The sequence below is a fragment of the Lynx canadensis genome, chromosome X (genome assembly GCF_007474595.2).
Source record: "Lynx canadensis isolate LIC74 chromosome X, mLynCan4.pri.v2, whole genome shotgun sequence".
NCBI classification, from domain to species: domain Eukaryota; kingdom Metazoa; phylum Chordata; class Mammalia; order Carnivora; family Felidae; genus Lynx; species Lynx canadensis.
The window spans coordinates 55,451,764-55,469,892 of record NC_044321.2 but is presented as its reverse complement, the minus strand read 5'-3'; the positions used below and the strand labels follow the sequence as shown (position 1 = coordinate 55,469,892).

General features: G+C 37.1%; 1 protein-coding gene across 1 annotated transcript in view; it reads right to left on the bottom strand.

Annotated features, from left to right (window-relative positions):
- Nucleotides 1-579: 579 nt before the first annotated feature.
- The window catches only part of LOC116737888 (ectodysplasin-A-like), a 287,027-nt gene continuing 269,477 nt past the window's right edge, over nt 580-18,129 (bottom strand). Inside the window, exons 2-3 of the mRNA XM_032592059.1 lie at nt 988-1,093; nt 580-878 (exon numbers count right to left, since the gene is read on the bottom strand). Coding sequence (XP_032447950.1) covers nt 580-878; nt 988-1,093 — 405 coding nt within the window. The remainder of the gene's footprint in view (nt 879-987; nt 1,094-18,129) is intronic.

Genomic DNA, 18,129 nt, shown 5'->3' with positions numbered 1-18,129 from the left:
TCTGACTCTCCTGTTTAATTACAGAGTCCTTGTTCTGAGTCCTTTTCAGACTTCATTTAGTTCTACTTCTTGTTCCTACTGACAAATTCCTGGCTCCATTTCTTCAATAGTTCATGCCTTCTGGAATTGCTTCCATCATTGGCCCTTACTCACATTGACAAATGTCAGCTCAAAAATCTCATTTTAATCTTTATATAGTCATATTGTTTTGTAACACCTCCCTCCCTCACCGGCATATATCTTTGGCAGATGTAGACAGATACATGCTGTCTTTAAATCCAGATGGTTTTGCAGCAGTCCAGAGCTCTGCATTCTACAAATTCCTGTGACGAAGAGGTACATTCTGTCATTTGACAGAGTGATGTTGAAACAGAGCAATTCAATGACCCTGCGTAGGAGCTAGTGCAACATTTTGTTATGCCCCACAAAATGTATTGCTAGTTAACTCAAATCTGTTGTAACTCAAATCAGTAAGAAGGGTTTTCATGGCACATCATAACCTAGCTGAAGGGGAAATCAATATCATCAACTTACATTAAAACACCAACAATTTGCCAGACACTAGGCTAGAGTCTCGAGTTATACAAAGAGAAATGAACCCCTGCCCTCAAGGAGTTTACAGATGAGTTCTAAAAGTTCTAGTTCATGTTTGAGCATGGTAGCTGATACCAACATTGACATAATGACCATTGGAATTAACACATCATGTAAGTGCCACCGTGACATTCTGTCAATTGGAAGAATAGGATTGAATGCTCTTGGTGGCCTTAGTAGATATGGGGTGTCTCCAGGAGAGATGAGGTCCTTATGGAGGGTGATCATGAGAGATATAAATGCTACCATGGCTCTCACATATACTGTGAAATGACTGAAAATATCTGGGATTGGAAGAAAGAGGATCCTTATAAAATCAGCTTTATATCAAGTTTATCGACTGATTCATATATTAGGCTGGAAAAAAATCTTCTGTGACCCAGATAGACTTACCATCTGCTCCTTCACTGCTTTTGCTTCTTTTATTACGGCGAACACGCCTGCTTTCCTCTTCAGAGTATGATTTTTCTTCAGGGAAGAAGAAATTCAGAAGGGCCACCTACAAAAAAAAAAAAAAAGCAAATGAGTAAAAGGTTGACTCTAGTCAACCATAGCCAACATAAAAAACTGGCTTTCTGTAGACAGTCTACCTTCACCTTAAATTCACTGTGTCTAAAGCTTGAGCCCATCTTCTCCACTATATAAATCCTTTTACTTTTGATGCATTATGCCAATCATTCCAACTATGAAATTTTGGTTAATCTCTGAATCCCCTCTCTATAAATACCTAATAAGTGATCCTTCAAGTCCCACTTCTCCACATATTTCTAGGGTTTAGAGAGCCCAGTCACAAATTTCTAACTTCTCTCACATATTATACTGATGTCTGTCCAGAATTAGACTTAAGTTTGCTCCCCCCTCTTGGACTTCAATATTATCCATCCATGACATTTCCACATTCCTATTTGTGACGAACTTTTGGTTTGTTCCTAGAATGCTGTGCATCCAATTATGATTGGATATTATGAGTTATGTCCACATTCTTCTGGGATTTAGTCACGACAAAGCACACAATTATTCTGTCCCTTTCCAAAGCTCCTACAGGACTCCTACAGCGCTCGTGGTCTATAAGACTCATTTGGGTACTTAGTCCTCTACTGCCTTATGATGATCTTTCATAATAATACAATGTTTCATATGTGAATGGGCCTGGTTTCACTAACAATAATCATAGCTTAAATATATACTTGTTTAAGTCAATCATAATCTTTTAACACGAATGCTTCTTTGCGGTTAAAAAAATGTGATTGAGGTAAACCATGGACAGAGTAGTAGGTTTCAGAGTGATTCTAATCCTGACTCTGCCATTTATAGCTGTGTAATCTTGGGCAAGTTACTTAAATTTTAATTTTTCTCATCTGTAAATTGGGATAATAATAGTACTTTGCTCATAAAGTAGTTGTAGGGTTAGTACAGTACCCAGCATTTAATATACATTCAATAAATGCTAGCTATTACTATTATTAAAATTAATCTTCACAATACACTGATTATTTTGAGAGTTAAAAAAGAAGAAACGAATCTGCATTTTCACCCTATTGTCAGTTCAAAAAAGAATTAAAAAATCCTCATATCTCCTGCATCTCTGATTAACTGGAAAAAGAATGGGTAAGACTTAAAAAGGCCCTAACATTCCATACAAACTTTTTTCAAAATCCTGTGGTTTACTGCTTACATAGAACAATTACATCAAACAGCCTTACCACACATAGTTCGTGTCTTGAAGAATATATTCATGTATTAAATATAAAAATAATAAATGAATATATAATTTCCAAATTGCCATTGGGTTGTATTTAAAAATATTTAGGTTGAACTATTTGAAACTGCCATTGTTTTGTATCCAAAATGCTTGAATATCAGCAATTTCACACAGTTCAACTGAGCAGTATTCTTAAATCACTTGATTGGAATTTAAAATGGATTTTCCCATAGAATAAACATAATAAAGTCTGGCTAGGTTTCCAGAAAGCCCATAGACAGTTAACTGACAATTTAAATAAGCTATCACACAACTAATAATATAAACCCAAACTGCTATTTACAATGAAACCTCAATCATTTCCAACTTTAGAAGAACAAGTGATTCTGGATAGAAGATTTTTCTTGATAACTTTGCTGAAATTTCAGCTATTTGGATAGAAATTAGTCTACAATCTATGATTTAACTGAGGGTTTACTGAAAATGTAGTAGACTGTAAATGGCCCCAGTCCACTATGGATTTAAGTTAAAAAAACATTACACCCATTTAGCCCATGCCCCCACCTCCTCTCTAGCAACCCCCAATTTGTTTTCTGTATTTAAGAGCCTCTTATGGTTTCCCTCCCTGTTTTTATTATTTTTCCTCCCCTTCCCTTATGTTCGTCTGTTGTATTTCCTTCACACCTGTCAGAATGGCTAAAATTAACAACTCAGGAAACAACAAATGTTGATGAGGATATGGAGAAAGGGGAACACTTTTGCACTGCTGGTGGGAATACAAACTGGTGCAGCCACTGTGGAAAACAGTATAGAGATTCCTCAAAAAATTAAAAATATAGGTAGCCTATGACCCAGAAATTGCACCACTAAGTATTTATACAAAGGATACAAAAATGCTGATTCAAAGGGACCCATACAACCCAATGTTTATAGCAGCGCTATCAACAATAGCCAAATTATGGTAAAAGCCCAAATGTCCACTGACTGATGAATGGATAAAGAAGATATGGTGTGTGTGTGTGTGTGTGTGTGTGTGTGTATTAGAATATTACTTGGCAGTCAAAAAGAACGAAATCTTGCTATTTGCAACAACTTGGATAGAACTAGAACATATTATGCTAAGTGAAATAAGTCACTCAGAGAAAGATAAATAGCATGTGACTTCACCCATTTGTGAAATATAAGAAACAAAATTGATGGGGGCACCTAGGTGGCTCCATTGGTTAAGTGACTGACTTCAGCTCAGGTCATGATCTCATGGTTCATGGGTTTGAGCTCCACATTGGGGTCTCTGCTGTCAGCAAGATGCTGGCTTCAGATCCTCTGTCTCCCTCCCTCTGCTCCTCTCCCCCACCACACCCTCTCACTCTCTCTCAAAAATAAACATTAAAAAAATTATAAACAAAACAGATGAACATAGGGGAAGGGAAGGAAAAATGAGATAAAAACATACAGGGAGGCAAAGCATAAGAGACTGTTAGATACAGAGAACAAACTGAGGGTTGCTGGAGGGGTGTTGGGTGGGGGGACTGGCTAAATAGATGATGGGCATTAAGGATGGCACTTGTAGGGCTGAGTACTAGGTGCTATATGTAAGTGATGAATTGCTAAATTCTACTCCTGAAACCAATATTACACTATATATTAAGCTGGATTTAAATTAAAAATAAAATAAAATTTTAAAAATTGCAAATTAAAATTCTCAATAAGATACTAGCAAATCGAATTCAACGGCATATAAAAAGAATTATTCACCATGATCAAGTGGGATTCATTCCTGGGATGCAGGGCTGGTTCAACATTCGCAAATCAATCAATGTGATACATCACATTAACAAAAAAAAAGAGAAGAACCATATGATCCTGTCAATCGATGCAGAAAAGGCCTTTGACAAAATCCAGCACGCTTTCTTAATAAAAACCCTTGAGAAAGTCGGGATAGAAGGAACATACTTAAAGATCATAAAAGCCATTTATGAAAAGCCCACAGCTAACATCATCCTCAACGGGGAAAAACTGAAAGCTTTTTCCCTGAGATCAGGAACACGACAGGGATGCCCACTCTCACCGCTGTTGTTTAACATAGCGCTGGAAGTTCTAGCATCAGCAATGAGACAACAAAAGGAAATCAAAGGCATCAAAATTGGCAAAGATGAAGTCAAGCTTTCGCTTTTTGCAGATGACATGATATTATACATGGAAAATCCGATAGACTCCACCAAAAGTCTGCTAGAACTGATACATGAATTCAGCAAAATTGCAGGATACAAAATCAATGTACAGAAATCAGTTGTATTCTTATACACTAACAATGAAGCAACAGAAAGACAAATAAAGAAACGGATCCCATTCACAATTGCACCAAGAAGCAATACCTAGGAATAAATCTAACCAAAGATGTAAAAATTGCAAATTAAATTACAGAGCAATACATGCTTTGTTAGAAAGAAGTATATAGTTCTCTGAGAGCAAGAAAAAAAAAACATCTAATATAGACTAGGAGTGAACAAGATGTCTTGGAGGAGGTGCTACCTCTGAGTCCTGAAGGATGTTGAAGATTCAGTGGTGAATGGGAAGGCAAAAAGGAATTCCAGGCATAGAGAGCATTGTTTAGAGGTTCAGAGGAAAGAGAATGGCAGTTTTTGAAAATACAAGTACCTTAGAATAAGTGGTAGGAGGTGGGAGCAATGGCAAAAAATGAGCCAAGAGACATTCAATAAGGGCCAGATCATGATAAGGAATTTAGGCTTTATCCTGAAGCAAGGGGATCCTCTGAAGGTTTTACCTTGGCAAATTTTTGTACCTTATGAAAATCTGAGCTATAATTTATATATAGCAAAATGTACACATTTTAGTCATACAGTTTGAAGAGTTTTGAAAAATATACACACCTTTGTAACCATCATCAAAATCAAGGTATAGTACATTTCCATTACCCCAGAAATTTCCCTTGTGCCCCTTCCAGTCACTCTTCAGGTCTATCTCCTAATCCAGGAAACCACTGTTTTGACTTCTGTCACCATAGCTTAGTTTTTCTTATTCTAGAATGTCACATATATTGAATCATACAATATGACTGAATGATTTTTGTGTATTGTATCTTTTTTTCAACATGTCTGTGAGACTCACCAATGTTTTGGGTATCAGTAGTTCTTTCCTTTATATTGCTGAATAGTATTTCCTTAAATGGATATACCACAATTTCTAATATATTCACCTATTGAAGGACATTTGGGTTAATTCCAGTTTGGGGCTATTAGGAACAAAGCTAATATGAGATTTCATGTATTAGTCTTTCTGGGGACATATGTTTTCATTTTTCTTGGGCAAACACCTCAGGGGAGAACTTCTGGGTTATATGGTATGTATTTGTTGTGAGGAACTGCTAAACTGTTTTCCAGAATGACTGTACCATTCTTTAAAAAAATTTTTTTTAATGTTTATTTATTTTGAAAGACAGAGAGAGGGAGAGGGAGGGGGAGGGAGAGAGAGGGAGAGGGAGAGGGAGAGGGGGAGAGAGAGAGAGAGAGAGAGAGAGAGAGAGAGAGAGAACAAGTAGGGGGGGGGCAGAGAGAGAGGGAGACACAGAATCTGAGGCAGGCTCCAGGATCTGAGCTGTCAGCACAGAGCCTGACGCGAGGCTCGAACTCACGAACTGCGAGATCATGACCTGAGCTGAAGTCAGACGCTCAACCAACTGAGCCACCCAGGTGTCCCATGACTGTACCATTCTATACTCCCACCAGCAATGTATGAGAGTTCATGTTTCGTGCATCTTTAGTATACTTTATATTGTTAATATTTTTAATTTTAACCATTCTTGCAGATGTAGTGTTTCATTGTCAATGGTGTTTGAATTCTTAAACTTTTTAAAATGTTTTTTTTGTCTTGCTAGCAACTATCAGATTTCATATCACTTACCTATAACTTACCTATAATCTTTTCAAGTCCCTTTAAGTTTACTGCTTATAATCTGCTATAAGATTGACATCTTGCTAAAACTAATCAGAATCATGTGCAAACAAAATAAACAGGTAATCAGTGCATTTTTTCAAATGTTTTATTTATTTTTCAGAGAGAGAGAGTGAGCAGGGGAGAGGCAGAGAGAGAGACAGAGGATCCTAAGCAGGCTCTGTGTTGACAGAAGTGAGCCTAGTGGGAGCTTGAATTCACAAACTGTGAGATCATGACCTGAGCTGAAGTCAGTTGCTCAAATAACTGAGCCACCCAGGCGCCCTGGTAATCAGTGCATTTTTGAATGGCTTTTCCAATAGTTGAGATGCATATTCTCTGGCAGTTTAGAGGCCATCTGCTTACTGCTTGATTCCTGCCTGTGGTTTGAATAGGTGAATTTGTTCAAATTACTGAGTTTTACACAGGTATGTTATTACAGTATAATGCTATTTGTAGGGGAAAGGAATTTTGAAGTCCAAATGGAGACCCTCCTTGCCATCAGCAACTACAATTCCAGATTTTTTTTCATATTCCATGTTCCCTCGTGGTCTCAGTTTGTATGGGTGCTCTGGTAGGGCCTTTAGCATAGTCTTGTGTCAACAGAAGGCAACAGATGGCAACAGAAAATGCTCATATATTAATTGTTACAATGGGTCTGATGGGAGTTTGAGAGAACTCAAGCTCCCAGAAGAGGAGGGCTAAGGAAGAAATAAACTCCTTCAGATAGCAGAAACAATCTAGCTCACATGGGTAGTAGGAATAGCTTAAAGTCCCTTAAGAGAGGCTATTGATGAGTATCGAATATTCATAAATCAAATGTTTATTGGAAGGGGACTGCCTGTATATGACAATTGTAATGTCAATTAAAAACCATATGAAAACAACACAAAAAACTGCTTAAACTGAAAGAGGATCTCTATTCACAATGCCTTTATTTGAGTCTCAATTAGAGGTAGGATTGGAAACTATCCTCTGATTAGTATAATGGCAAAGACAAAAATCAGTGGCTGCTGATACAAACATTCTAGAATTCTAGCTTGAGTATTGCATTCATTAGCATGGCCTCCAGAGGCAAGTTGCAGAATATGAACAAAACAGCTTTCTCTCTTTGAATATTGCTTTCCTATTGCACAAGGGAGGAGGCATCAGGAATGTTGGCCACAGTCAGACATTTTGCTCAAGGGAAAAAAATCTAATTCTTTACACTTTATTAACTGATTACACCCTTGTTTCCTATGGTAAAATTACATGGTAAACAGCACCTGCAGATTATAGGGATCTCAGCTGGAAACAATTCGTTAACAGTGAGATATAAGGGATATATCCATTACTGCTAGTGACTCTCCAGATATTGCTACATATTTTTTCTAATATCTAAACCAACAAAATTATTTGGTACATTTATCTCTTTTTGCCATGACATAGAATAAATTTAATTCATTTTCTATTTTATGGTTAACGTACTTGATTGTATTAGATAATTCATAGAAAATTATTCATAAGCTTCTTGCAAGTAGAGGCACATAGTAGGCCCCTAATAAATATCTAGCCGTTGGAAGAATAATAGGACTATTGGTAAACCATCCCTTTAAGCCAGAATGTTGTTGAACCCTAATTGGACCTCATTTCTTAGGATTAACCATGGAGAGGTAGTCTAAGGACTTATTATACTACTGGCAGCAATCAAATCAAAGGGTTCTTAAGAATGAGAGAGTTCGTGGGTCAGTGGCTTTCAAACTTTGGTGTGCATCAGAATCACTATGCATGAGTGTTAAAATGTAGAATCCTGGGCCTTTCCCTCCCCAAATTTAGATTGAATAGGCTAAGGAGAGACCATAGAGTCTGATTTTTCAACTTGCTCACTATGGGATTTTGATGCAGGAGGTCCCTGATCCACATTTAGAGAAACTGCTGTATTGTTCATTCCTTAACTGGTCTCTTATCTGGAGACTGAACAGGCTGTCTTGTTTTGCCACTGGTGAAATAGGGCTCTCACATAGATCACGGTTTTCACATTTTACTCCATCATTCCTGGAGTTAATCTGTTTATAGAAACTGGTACTTCATCTCTCTAAAGAAGAGGCTGGTACCTACCAGGCTTTCTAAAATTGGCAAATCACTGATTTTTTTAAAAAAAGATTTATCGGGGCGCCTGGGTGGCGCAGCCGGTTAAGCGTCCGACTTCAGCCAGGTCACGATCTCGCGGTCCGTGAGTTCGAGCCCCGCGTCAGGCTCTGGGCTGATGGTTCAGAGCCTAGAGCCTGTTTCCGATTCTGTGTCTCCCTCTCTCTCTGCCCCTACCCCGTTCATGCTCTGTCTCTCTCTGTCCCAAAATAAATAAACGTTGAAAAAAAAAATTAAAAAAAAACATTTATCTTTCAATATTCTTGAATAAATCTATTTTTCTTATTGCAATCACTGCTTTCACTGCCATCACCCACCAGCAATCACCAAGGATCTTCAAATAAGTAAAATAAAACCATTTATACCATGAGATATTTAACAAAATCTCCAGGCGATTCTACCATAGCAAGTTGTGAGCATCCCACTACCAATGAATGAAGCAGGATTGACTAACTTTGATGGGTAGGTCATGGGTATATAATGAATACAGAAGCTCGCACTGAAGACATTTCTAATCTTATAAGAACCCTTAACTCAGCATGCTTTGATTTTCAATAAAAGGTCTGGAGAGGGTCACTCAGGATGGTGGTGCTTGCTGAACAAACACAGAGTACTTACTTACCATATGGAGGGCAGTGAACTAGATACTATCTTTAACATACATAGACAAACAACACACAGATAATCTCAACTTGCTTTGTAGTGCAATGATAGCACTACATAACAGGAGGTAGTGAGGTTTTTAAAAGCAGTGTGACAAGAAGGGAAGCACAGTATGTTCTGGTTGCTGAACGGAGTGTGCCAGCTTCTGAGAGCAAGCAAACAAGAACACTCAACATTGATCACAGCACTTCATGGAACCTGCCCCCAGTGGGGTAGGAATAGAGATGGCAGCAATCAGCCCAGATGCCAAAGAAAATTGGCACCTTGGACATCTCTGGTGTGAGTGCCAGGGATTGCCATCCCTTGTTGTAAATATGTCTGAGGATGACTGAAATTATGCAGTAAATCTAAACATGGAAGTGAAACATAACCAACATTTTTCACATAGAGCTAAAAGCAGTCACTGAATTCTGCTTCATAGGTAGTTTGACTTAAAAATCACCGTCCAACAATGCAAGTGACTACAAAGTAGAAAGAAAAAAAATAACAGTATCTTTGTTTGAGAGATTACCATGGTGTGGCGTCAGCAAGAAAATATACTATAAAAAAGTTCAGTCTCTGGCTTTTTTTACCTCCCAGTTTTGGGTTCTCTGAATCACATAACACTTGTCAAATAATGCCTTATATATCTTTAATATTAAATTTCTTCCTTCATTCCTAGTAAGCTCCTTAAAGGTAGCTATATTTGTAGATTCAGAACCTGTGTGAACTTGTCCTCTGGACAAGGTGAAATCTGTTTAAGATACATATCAAGGAGAAAGATGAGTTATTTCAAACACACAACTACTAATGCAAAGGGGGAAAATGGATTCCTTCTCTAATCATCTATTTCTAGGTTCGGCTCTATTCCTAACATACAGAACAGAGCTGGGAAGCTTACTGAATTGATTCTCATCAATGGACAATATAAGTTGTATCCAGCTTTTGTATGACTTTGAAATCCATAACCACCACAGATGTCACATCTACCTCATTGCACTGTTCTATCGTCAGGGTCGGAATCATGTTTAATGTGAAATGGCAAGAAAGGATCACCACTATGGAGATTCTGGAAGTCAGCTGGTCTGTGAGCATTAAAACAATGTTCATTGCTGACATTTTCAGAGATGCAATGACAGAAGAATACCCAAGCATCTTTCATATGGTGAGCTTTAAAGCATAACCATAAGCAAGGGTGGCATAAGAAATACTCTAAAGGATGCACTAAAGCATAGCTTTAAGTAACATGACATAATTGTGGGATGCTTGGGAAAACAGCAGCAGAGTCAAGTTTGGAATGAAACAATATGGAATTTGGAAACTTTTTGAGCAAAGGCTTTTTAGCTGACCACAAGTTGAACACAGAAATACCAATGGTGACAGACTCTACAAATAGCAGCTGCAGTCACAAATCAAAAAGCAGGTTGTATATATGTCGTATAGAAAGGACTTTTTGTTGAAGATTTAGTTTTTTCTCCCTACAACTGTGGGTATAATCAGTAGTGACATCTTTGAATAAGAAGGGCAGCAAAATATACTAGATGTCATTGCCTTCCCTTGGGAATGTCTGCTTAATTTGTAATTCCCCATACTTCTAAAGTTTAAGACAGTTAGACACATAAGGGAAAAAACCTTCCACTTCCACTTGTAAAACCTAGAAATTACTAAAGACTATCATTTTTGAATAGAATCCATTTAGAAATTAGAATGTACCTATAGAATTTATAGAAGAACCAGGATAAAACCATTCCAGCAATCCTGAGCTCTGGATTCAGAAAACATTAGCTCAGATGCATCCTCTTAATTATAAATTCTTAAGTGGCTTTTGACAATTTTATTTTTTATTAAAAAAACTTTATTTATTTATTTATTTATTTATTTATTTATTTATTTATTTATATTTTAAGAGAAAGAAAGAGAGCATGCAAGTGGGGGAGAGGAGCAGAGGGAGAGAATCTTAAGCAGGTTCCACATGGAGCCCAATGAAAGGCTTGATCCCACAAGCCTGAGATCATGACCTGAGACGAAATCAAGAGTCAGACAGTCAACGTACTCAGCCACCCAGGAGCCACAGTATTTGAAAATTTTATAACCACGTTTCAGTTTACCTTTACAAAGGTAGCCCAATGCAGGTTAGAGTAGGATTATGACTGAAATGAGATTGCCTATGCGATCCATTTAGTTTAAACTAGGATTTTCCCTTGTTCAAAATTGAACTATCATTAGCATTGTATAAAATCCATTCTGGTTCCCAATGGAGACCTAAACCACATAAACCACCTCTAAGCCTTATCTGAACACAACATTCAAGAGCAAGTATGGAGGAAGGGTAAAAATAAAGTAGCTAGTGAGAAGAAAGTTGCAACAGTCAGAACTTGAGGGGGCGGGGAATAGGACAGAGGTAAGAAGCAGATTAAGAAAAAAATGGCTATTGCTTGTAAGAGAATGAAAATATTCTAAACATTGTAGAAAAATTAAGCAATATTAAGGATTTTGAGAAAGATGAGTCATTCAGTTTATGTTGATGTTGAAATATGTTGTAAACAAAAGTTCAACTATTGTAACTAGGACTCGGATGATGAGAGAAAGGCTAGAAACAATGGTCCAAAAATATCCATGGGGTTGGAGGATAAGAAGGATATGAATGTAGGTACATGACTGGCTCACAGGAATGTGAATATAGAGAGTGAATCTCAGAGCTCAATCCGAAGGGAAAGATCAGTAAATTTAATTCAAAGGAGAGTCTAAGATAAGTATCTTAGAGGCAGGGAAGTGAATCAGTGGTGAAACACAAACCATTGTTGGGAAAAACACTAAAGGGCCTGGGACACAAATTCAGAACTTTAAACACTATAAAACTAGAATCACCAAGGGGGAGAAAAAGTACTGGCAAGAAAATGGAGAGTCAAGGAAGACCATTTCACTGTGAGATTAGATAAATCTAGAGTTGCAATGCTGTCCTCAGATAACTTGGCATTTAGTGCCTCTTGTATACAAGTGTTTCTAGGCCCTCCCTTGAGGTAAATACAAAACAACTGGTTATGTGACATAATGGTAGACTAGTAGTGTTTCAGTAGCTATAAAAGAGAGAGAAAAAAATTTTTCAACATGGCTGTTGATTAGAATCAAGCATTTAAGTGTTTCTATGGAAATCTTCTTTTCTCAGAGGAAAGTTCCTGACTCTTGCTTATGACCATGACAGTGAGTGAAGAAAGCCTCATGCTGAGTATTGTCTCATATTATCTTTACCACAGCATCTCAACAGAGCTACCCACTCAAGAAGAAATTAGGATAAAACATAAACAAATGAAATGAAGTATAGCAAAATACTCTATTCATTAGAGTCAATTTTATGCATATCCATTATTTGATTGTTAGTTTAGGGACCAAAGCTATCTTTCCATGGAGTAATGGAGAATTAGATTTCATTGCTGTCTACTGATCTCTTTCACAGAGCTTTAACCTTAATGAATCCTCTAATTTATAGTAATGGGTAAACAATGTTAGGTTTGTCCAGCTAATTGCTACTAATTACAAATATTCCCGCCCCCAATTCACAAAACACTTATAAACCTTAAAATTTGAGGAGGATATAGACTTGTGGATCAAGGTGGCTGACTAACCAAACAATTTTACCTCCTCTCTCTGCCAAGATCCCGTTAAACAAATTAAAAAAAATGAAGAGAATAATAGGCGGAATTAGCAGAAAAGAGATTTCAACATATTTCTGAAACACAAAGTGGATACGATACTGACTGATAAAGAAGGTCAGAGAAATGACAGAGGGGGCTTACAGTTTAGGATGATGCTGGTCTGGTCTATAGGACCCTAGAGAAGTCTGAAATTTGGAAATGCCAAGTAAGGGAGTCAGTGAGAATAAAACATGAAAACTTTGTTTAAATCCTGTGTACTGAATAATCCCCTGCCCCTGTGCATAGAAGTATTCAGTCATTTAGTCCCAAGGCAAATATATATATATATGTATATATATATACATATATATATATACACATACATATATATATACACATATGTACATATATATACACACATATATATAAGTTCTTTTTGTATTTTTATTTTTTTTAATTTTTTAATTTATTTTTTTGAGAGACAGAGCAAGCAGGGAAGGGGCAGAGAGAGATGAAGAAAAAGAATCCCAAGCAGGCTCCACACTGTCAGCATGGAGTCCAATGCGGGGCTCAAACTCACGAACTGTGAGATCATGACCTGAGCTGAAAACAAGAGTTGGACGCTTAACCGACTGAGCCACAATGGTGCCCCAGAAAGTTCTCCTTTAAAGAGATTGAGTAAACCATAAGTATATAGTCAGGTAATATTCAACAAAGCAGGAAAGAATATCCAATTGGAAAAGGACAGTGTCGGGGCGCCTGGGTGGCGCAGTCGGTTAAGCGTCCGACTTCAGCCAGGTCACGATCTCGCGGTCCGTGAGTTCGAGCCCCGCGTCGGGCTCTGGGCTGATGGCTCAGAGCCTGGAGCCTGTTTCCGATTCTGTGTCTCCCTCTCTCTCTGCCCCTCCCCCGTTCATGCTCTGTCTCTCTCTGTCCCAAAAATAAATAAACGTTGAAAAAAAAAATTTTAAGGAAAAGGACAGTGTCTTTAACAAATGGTGCTGGGAAAACTGGACAGCAACATGCAAAAGAATGGAACTGGACTACTTTCTTATACCATACACAAAAATAAATTCAAAATGGATTAAAGACCTAAATGTGAGACCTTGAAATCATATGAATCCTAGAAGAGAACACAGGCAATAACTTCTGGCATCACATTTTTTTTTTCTAAATATGTCTCTTGTGGCAAGAGGAAAAAAGTAAAAATAAACTATTGGGACTACATCAAAATAAAGAGCTTTTACAAAGCAAAGGAAATAATCAACAAAACTAAAGGCAACCTATGGAATGGGAAGAGGCATTTGCAAATGACATATCCAATAAAGGGTTAATAGCCAAAATATATAAAGAATTTATATAACTTGACACCAAAACAAACAAATGATCCAATTAAAAAATGAGCAGAAGACATGAACAGGCATTTCTCTAAAGACATACAGATGGCCAACAGACACATGTAAAGATATTCATCATCACTTACCATCAGAGAAATGCCAATGAAAACTACAGTGAGATATCACCTCACACCTGTAAGAATGGCTAAAATCAACAACCCAAGAAACAACGTGTGTTGGCAAAGATGTGGAGAAAAAGGAACCCTCCTGCACTGTTGGTCAGAATGTAAACTGGTGCAGCCACTGTGAACAGTATGGAGGTTCCTCAGGAAGTTAAAAATAGAACTACCCTATGATCCAGCAAGCATCCTAGTGGGTATTTGCCCAAAGAATACAATAATACTAATTAAAAGGGATACATGCAGGCCCATATTTATAGCAGCATTATTCACAATAGCCAAGATATGGAAGCAGCCCAAGTGTCCACTGATTGATGAATGCATAAAGAAGAAGTGGTACATACAATGGGATATTTGCAAATCACATATTCTATAAAGAATTTGTATCCAGAATATACAATGAACCCTGAACACAAAATAAGAAACAAGTCAATTTTTAAAAATGAAAGATTTGAATAGATACTGCACCAAAGAAGATATATGAAAAGATGCTCAATATCATTAGTCACTAGGAAGAAGCAAATTAAAACCACAATAAAGACCACTACACACCCATTAGAACAGCTAAACTTAAAAAGTCCAACCATACCAACTTTTGATGAGGAAAAATTGCAACTCTCATACCATGTTGGTGGGAATATAAAATGGTACATTCACTTTAGAAAAACAGTATGGCAGTTTCTATCATACAGCTGAACAGTTAACTCTCCTAGGTATGTCCTAAGAAAAGTGAAAGCATATGTCCACACAAACACTTGTAGACCAATGTCTGTAACAGTTTTATTTGTAGTAACTAAAAACTGGAAATAACCAATTATGTCCATCAACAGGTGAATGGACAAACTCTGTTACATCCATACAACATAATACAGTTTATCAATAAAAAGGAATAAACTGCTACACATGTTATATAAAATGAATGAATTTCAAATAATCATGCTGAGCGAAAGAAACCAGACCAAAAAAAGAGTAAACATTGTATGTTTCTATTTATATAAAATTCTAGAAAATAAAAACAGTTTATAGTGACAGACAGCAGACCAGTGGTTGCCTAAGAATGTAGAGGTCATTGGAGACAAGATTGAGTGGAAAGAGATTACAAAGGGTACAAGGAAACATTTGGGGGTGCTGGATATTTTGACTGTGATGATGGTTTCACTGTTGTACCTACATATACATACATATGTCAAAACTTACCAAGTTGTACACTTCAATATGTGTTTACTTTATCCATATAGAGCCATAAACAGTAATCTCAGTGTCTGAGAATGAAGCAGGTTGTGTCATATTTCTGTCATAACAGAAAGGACATGGCTTTGGTGCAGGGGTTGGGGAAACAGGAAAGTTGAATTATAGAATCAGGAGCTACGCTTGGATAGCCCTTTGCCAGCACTCTTTTTCAGGTGAGGATTCTCCGAGGCTGGTTTGAGTTTCGTAGTGGCAAAAGATTTGTGTTTCAATGTCCGGGTTGGTTTTAAAGCCAAGTCATACACACATGTGGTTTTAAAACATATAAACTATGTACATAAAGGTGGAGAATGTAAGCAACATTTTACTGTTCTAACCTTCCCTACCTCCAGTCCTAATCCTCTGAGGTTATTATCTTTAACTGTCTTAACTGTTTCTGTCTAGTTCTTCTGGTAATTGCTTCCATATATACTGCTATTATTTATCTACTTTAGATTTTATCTATTAATTTTGTCCTGTGATAAATGAGGCTTTCCCTCAATTATTCTACCTCTCACCCCAAAGTAGTTATTATAATTTTTAGTTCCTCTATTCATTGGTTTGAGGAATATACTTAGACCTTTATTTCTTATTCCATAAACTACAAACAGTATCTCTAAACTCTATTTGCCAAGATAAGGCTATTAGTTCCCTGCTCTTCTCTTTATCTCTCATTTCTTCTACCTACTAACTCTTGTCATTTCTACTTTTACTTTTCACATTGCCAAGAGGGATAACATTTATGTTTTGCTCTTTATCTATAATTAACTATCTCTATAATTAAGTATCCTGTACTTTTGTATATTGGTTATTTATGAAAGTTGAAAATCAGTATGCAGTGTTTATATTATTGTGACTTTCTAGAATTTTTCTTTCTTCTGTCAGGTATTATTTTATTCTAGATTTTATAATTGGCTTAATTTTATTCTTGCATTGTCTACAGCATCTGTGGTTTCCTTAATTTATTAAAGGTGGATAAAATCTTGAGCCACCCCTTCTCCTTTTTCTCCTTTGAATGCCCCCCTCCTGGAACCCTCCTTTCTTCCATTTGCACAGAATGCTCCTTAGGCCTGTGATGTAACTGTCACCCTTGGATTTACTTTGATTAATCTCTGGTATTAGGTACACTGTTTCCAGAATCCAGTGTATATCTCTGCCTTCTTTACTATCTCATTTTGCTGGAGTATATTCCGAAGTAACTCTTTTTTTTTTTAATTTTTTTTTTTCAACGTTTATTTATTTTTGGGACAGAGAGAGACAGAGCATGAACGGGGGAGGGGCAGAGAGAGAGGGAGACACAGAATCGGAAACAGGCTCCAGGCTCTGAGCCATCAGCCCAGAGCCTGAAGCGGGGCTCGAACTCACGGACCGCGAGATAGTGACCTGGCTGAAGTCGGACGCTTAACCGACTGCGCCACCCAGGCGCCCCCCTAAGTAACTCTTAAGAGAAAAGTGAGAGGTAAACTTTAAGTCTTTGAAACCTACAAATGTGTTTCTTTTATCATCAAGCTCAATTTATGGTTGGCTACGAATAAAACTCTAGGTTCAAAATAATTTTCCCTCAGAACTTTGAAGGCATTTCTCCACTGTTCTAATACCCAGTGTTGTTGATGTAATGACCAATCTATTCCATTTTTTTTTAAAGTTGGCTCCATGCTGGGCATGGAGCCCAAGGCAGGGTTTGAACTCAACGACCCTGAGATCAAGACCTAAGTTGAGATCAAGAGGCGGACACTTAACTCACTAAGCCACACAGACAGCCCCAATCTATTCCAATTCTTGTTCCTTTAACTGTTAATGATTTTCCTCTCTAGGAGCTCTTGGGATCTTCTTTTTATTGTGGATGTTCTGAAGTTTCACATTTTGTCTAGGGATTGAGCAAATGGACTGGCTGCCCCAAAATGAGGCCTGTAAGGCCCACCCATGTACAATAGGACCATTATGATTGAGGACCTCCAAATTCCACAATGAAAATCTTTGCTCTGGGGCACAAATACCGACACTAGCTACTTCAGTTCTTTTTAGATGACTTACTCAATCCCCTTTTTTATTTAATTTTTTAAAGTTTTTAATTCCTGTTAACATACAGTGTTATATTGTGATTCAACATTTCAATATATCACCCAGTGCTCATCATAAGTGGACTCCTTAATCCCCATCACCTATTTCACTCATTCCCATAACCACCTCCCCTCTAGCAACTATCATTGTTTTCTGTATTTTAGAGCCAGGTTTGTTTGTTTGTTTTGTTTTGTTTTTTCAGTCCCACATATAAGTGAAATCATATGGCATTTGTCTTTCTCTAATTTTTTTCATGTAGTGTTATACCATGTAGGTCCATCCATGTTGTTGCAAATGGCAAGATCTCATTCCAATTTACGGCTGAATAATATTCCATTATGTATCTCTCTCTCTCACACATTTTTTATCCATTTATCTATCAGTGAACAGCTGAGTTGCTTCCATATCTTGGCTATGTAATTAATGCTGCAATACGCATATAATAAACATATCCAGTATTTCTATTAATGAATATTTTCTCAAAGAAAATGAAAACACTAATTTGAAAAGACAAACTATTTTTATATTAAGAACACTATATCTTGATTACTGTTGCTTTCTAATAAGCCTTGAGATCAGGTAGTATAAGTTTGTTCTTTTTCAAACTTGTTTTGGATATTTTAGGTCCTTTTCCTTTCCAGATAAATCTTATAATTGGTTTGACAATTTCTACAAGA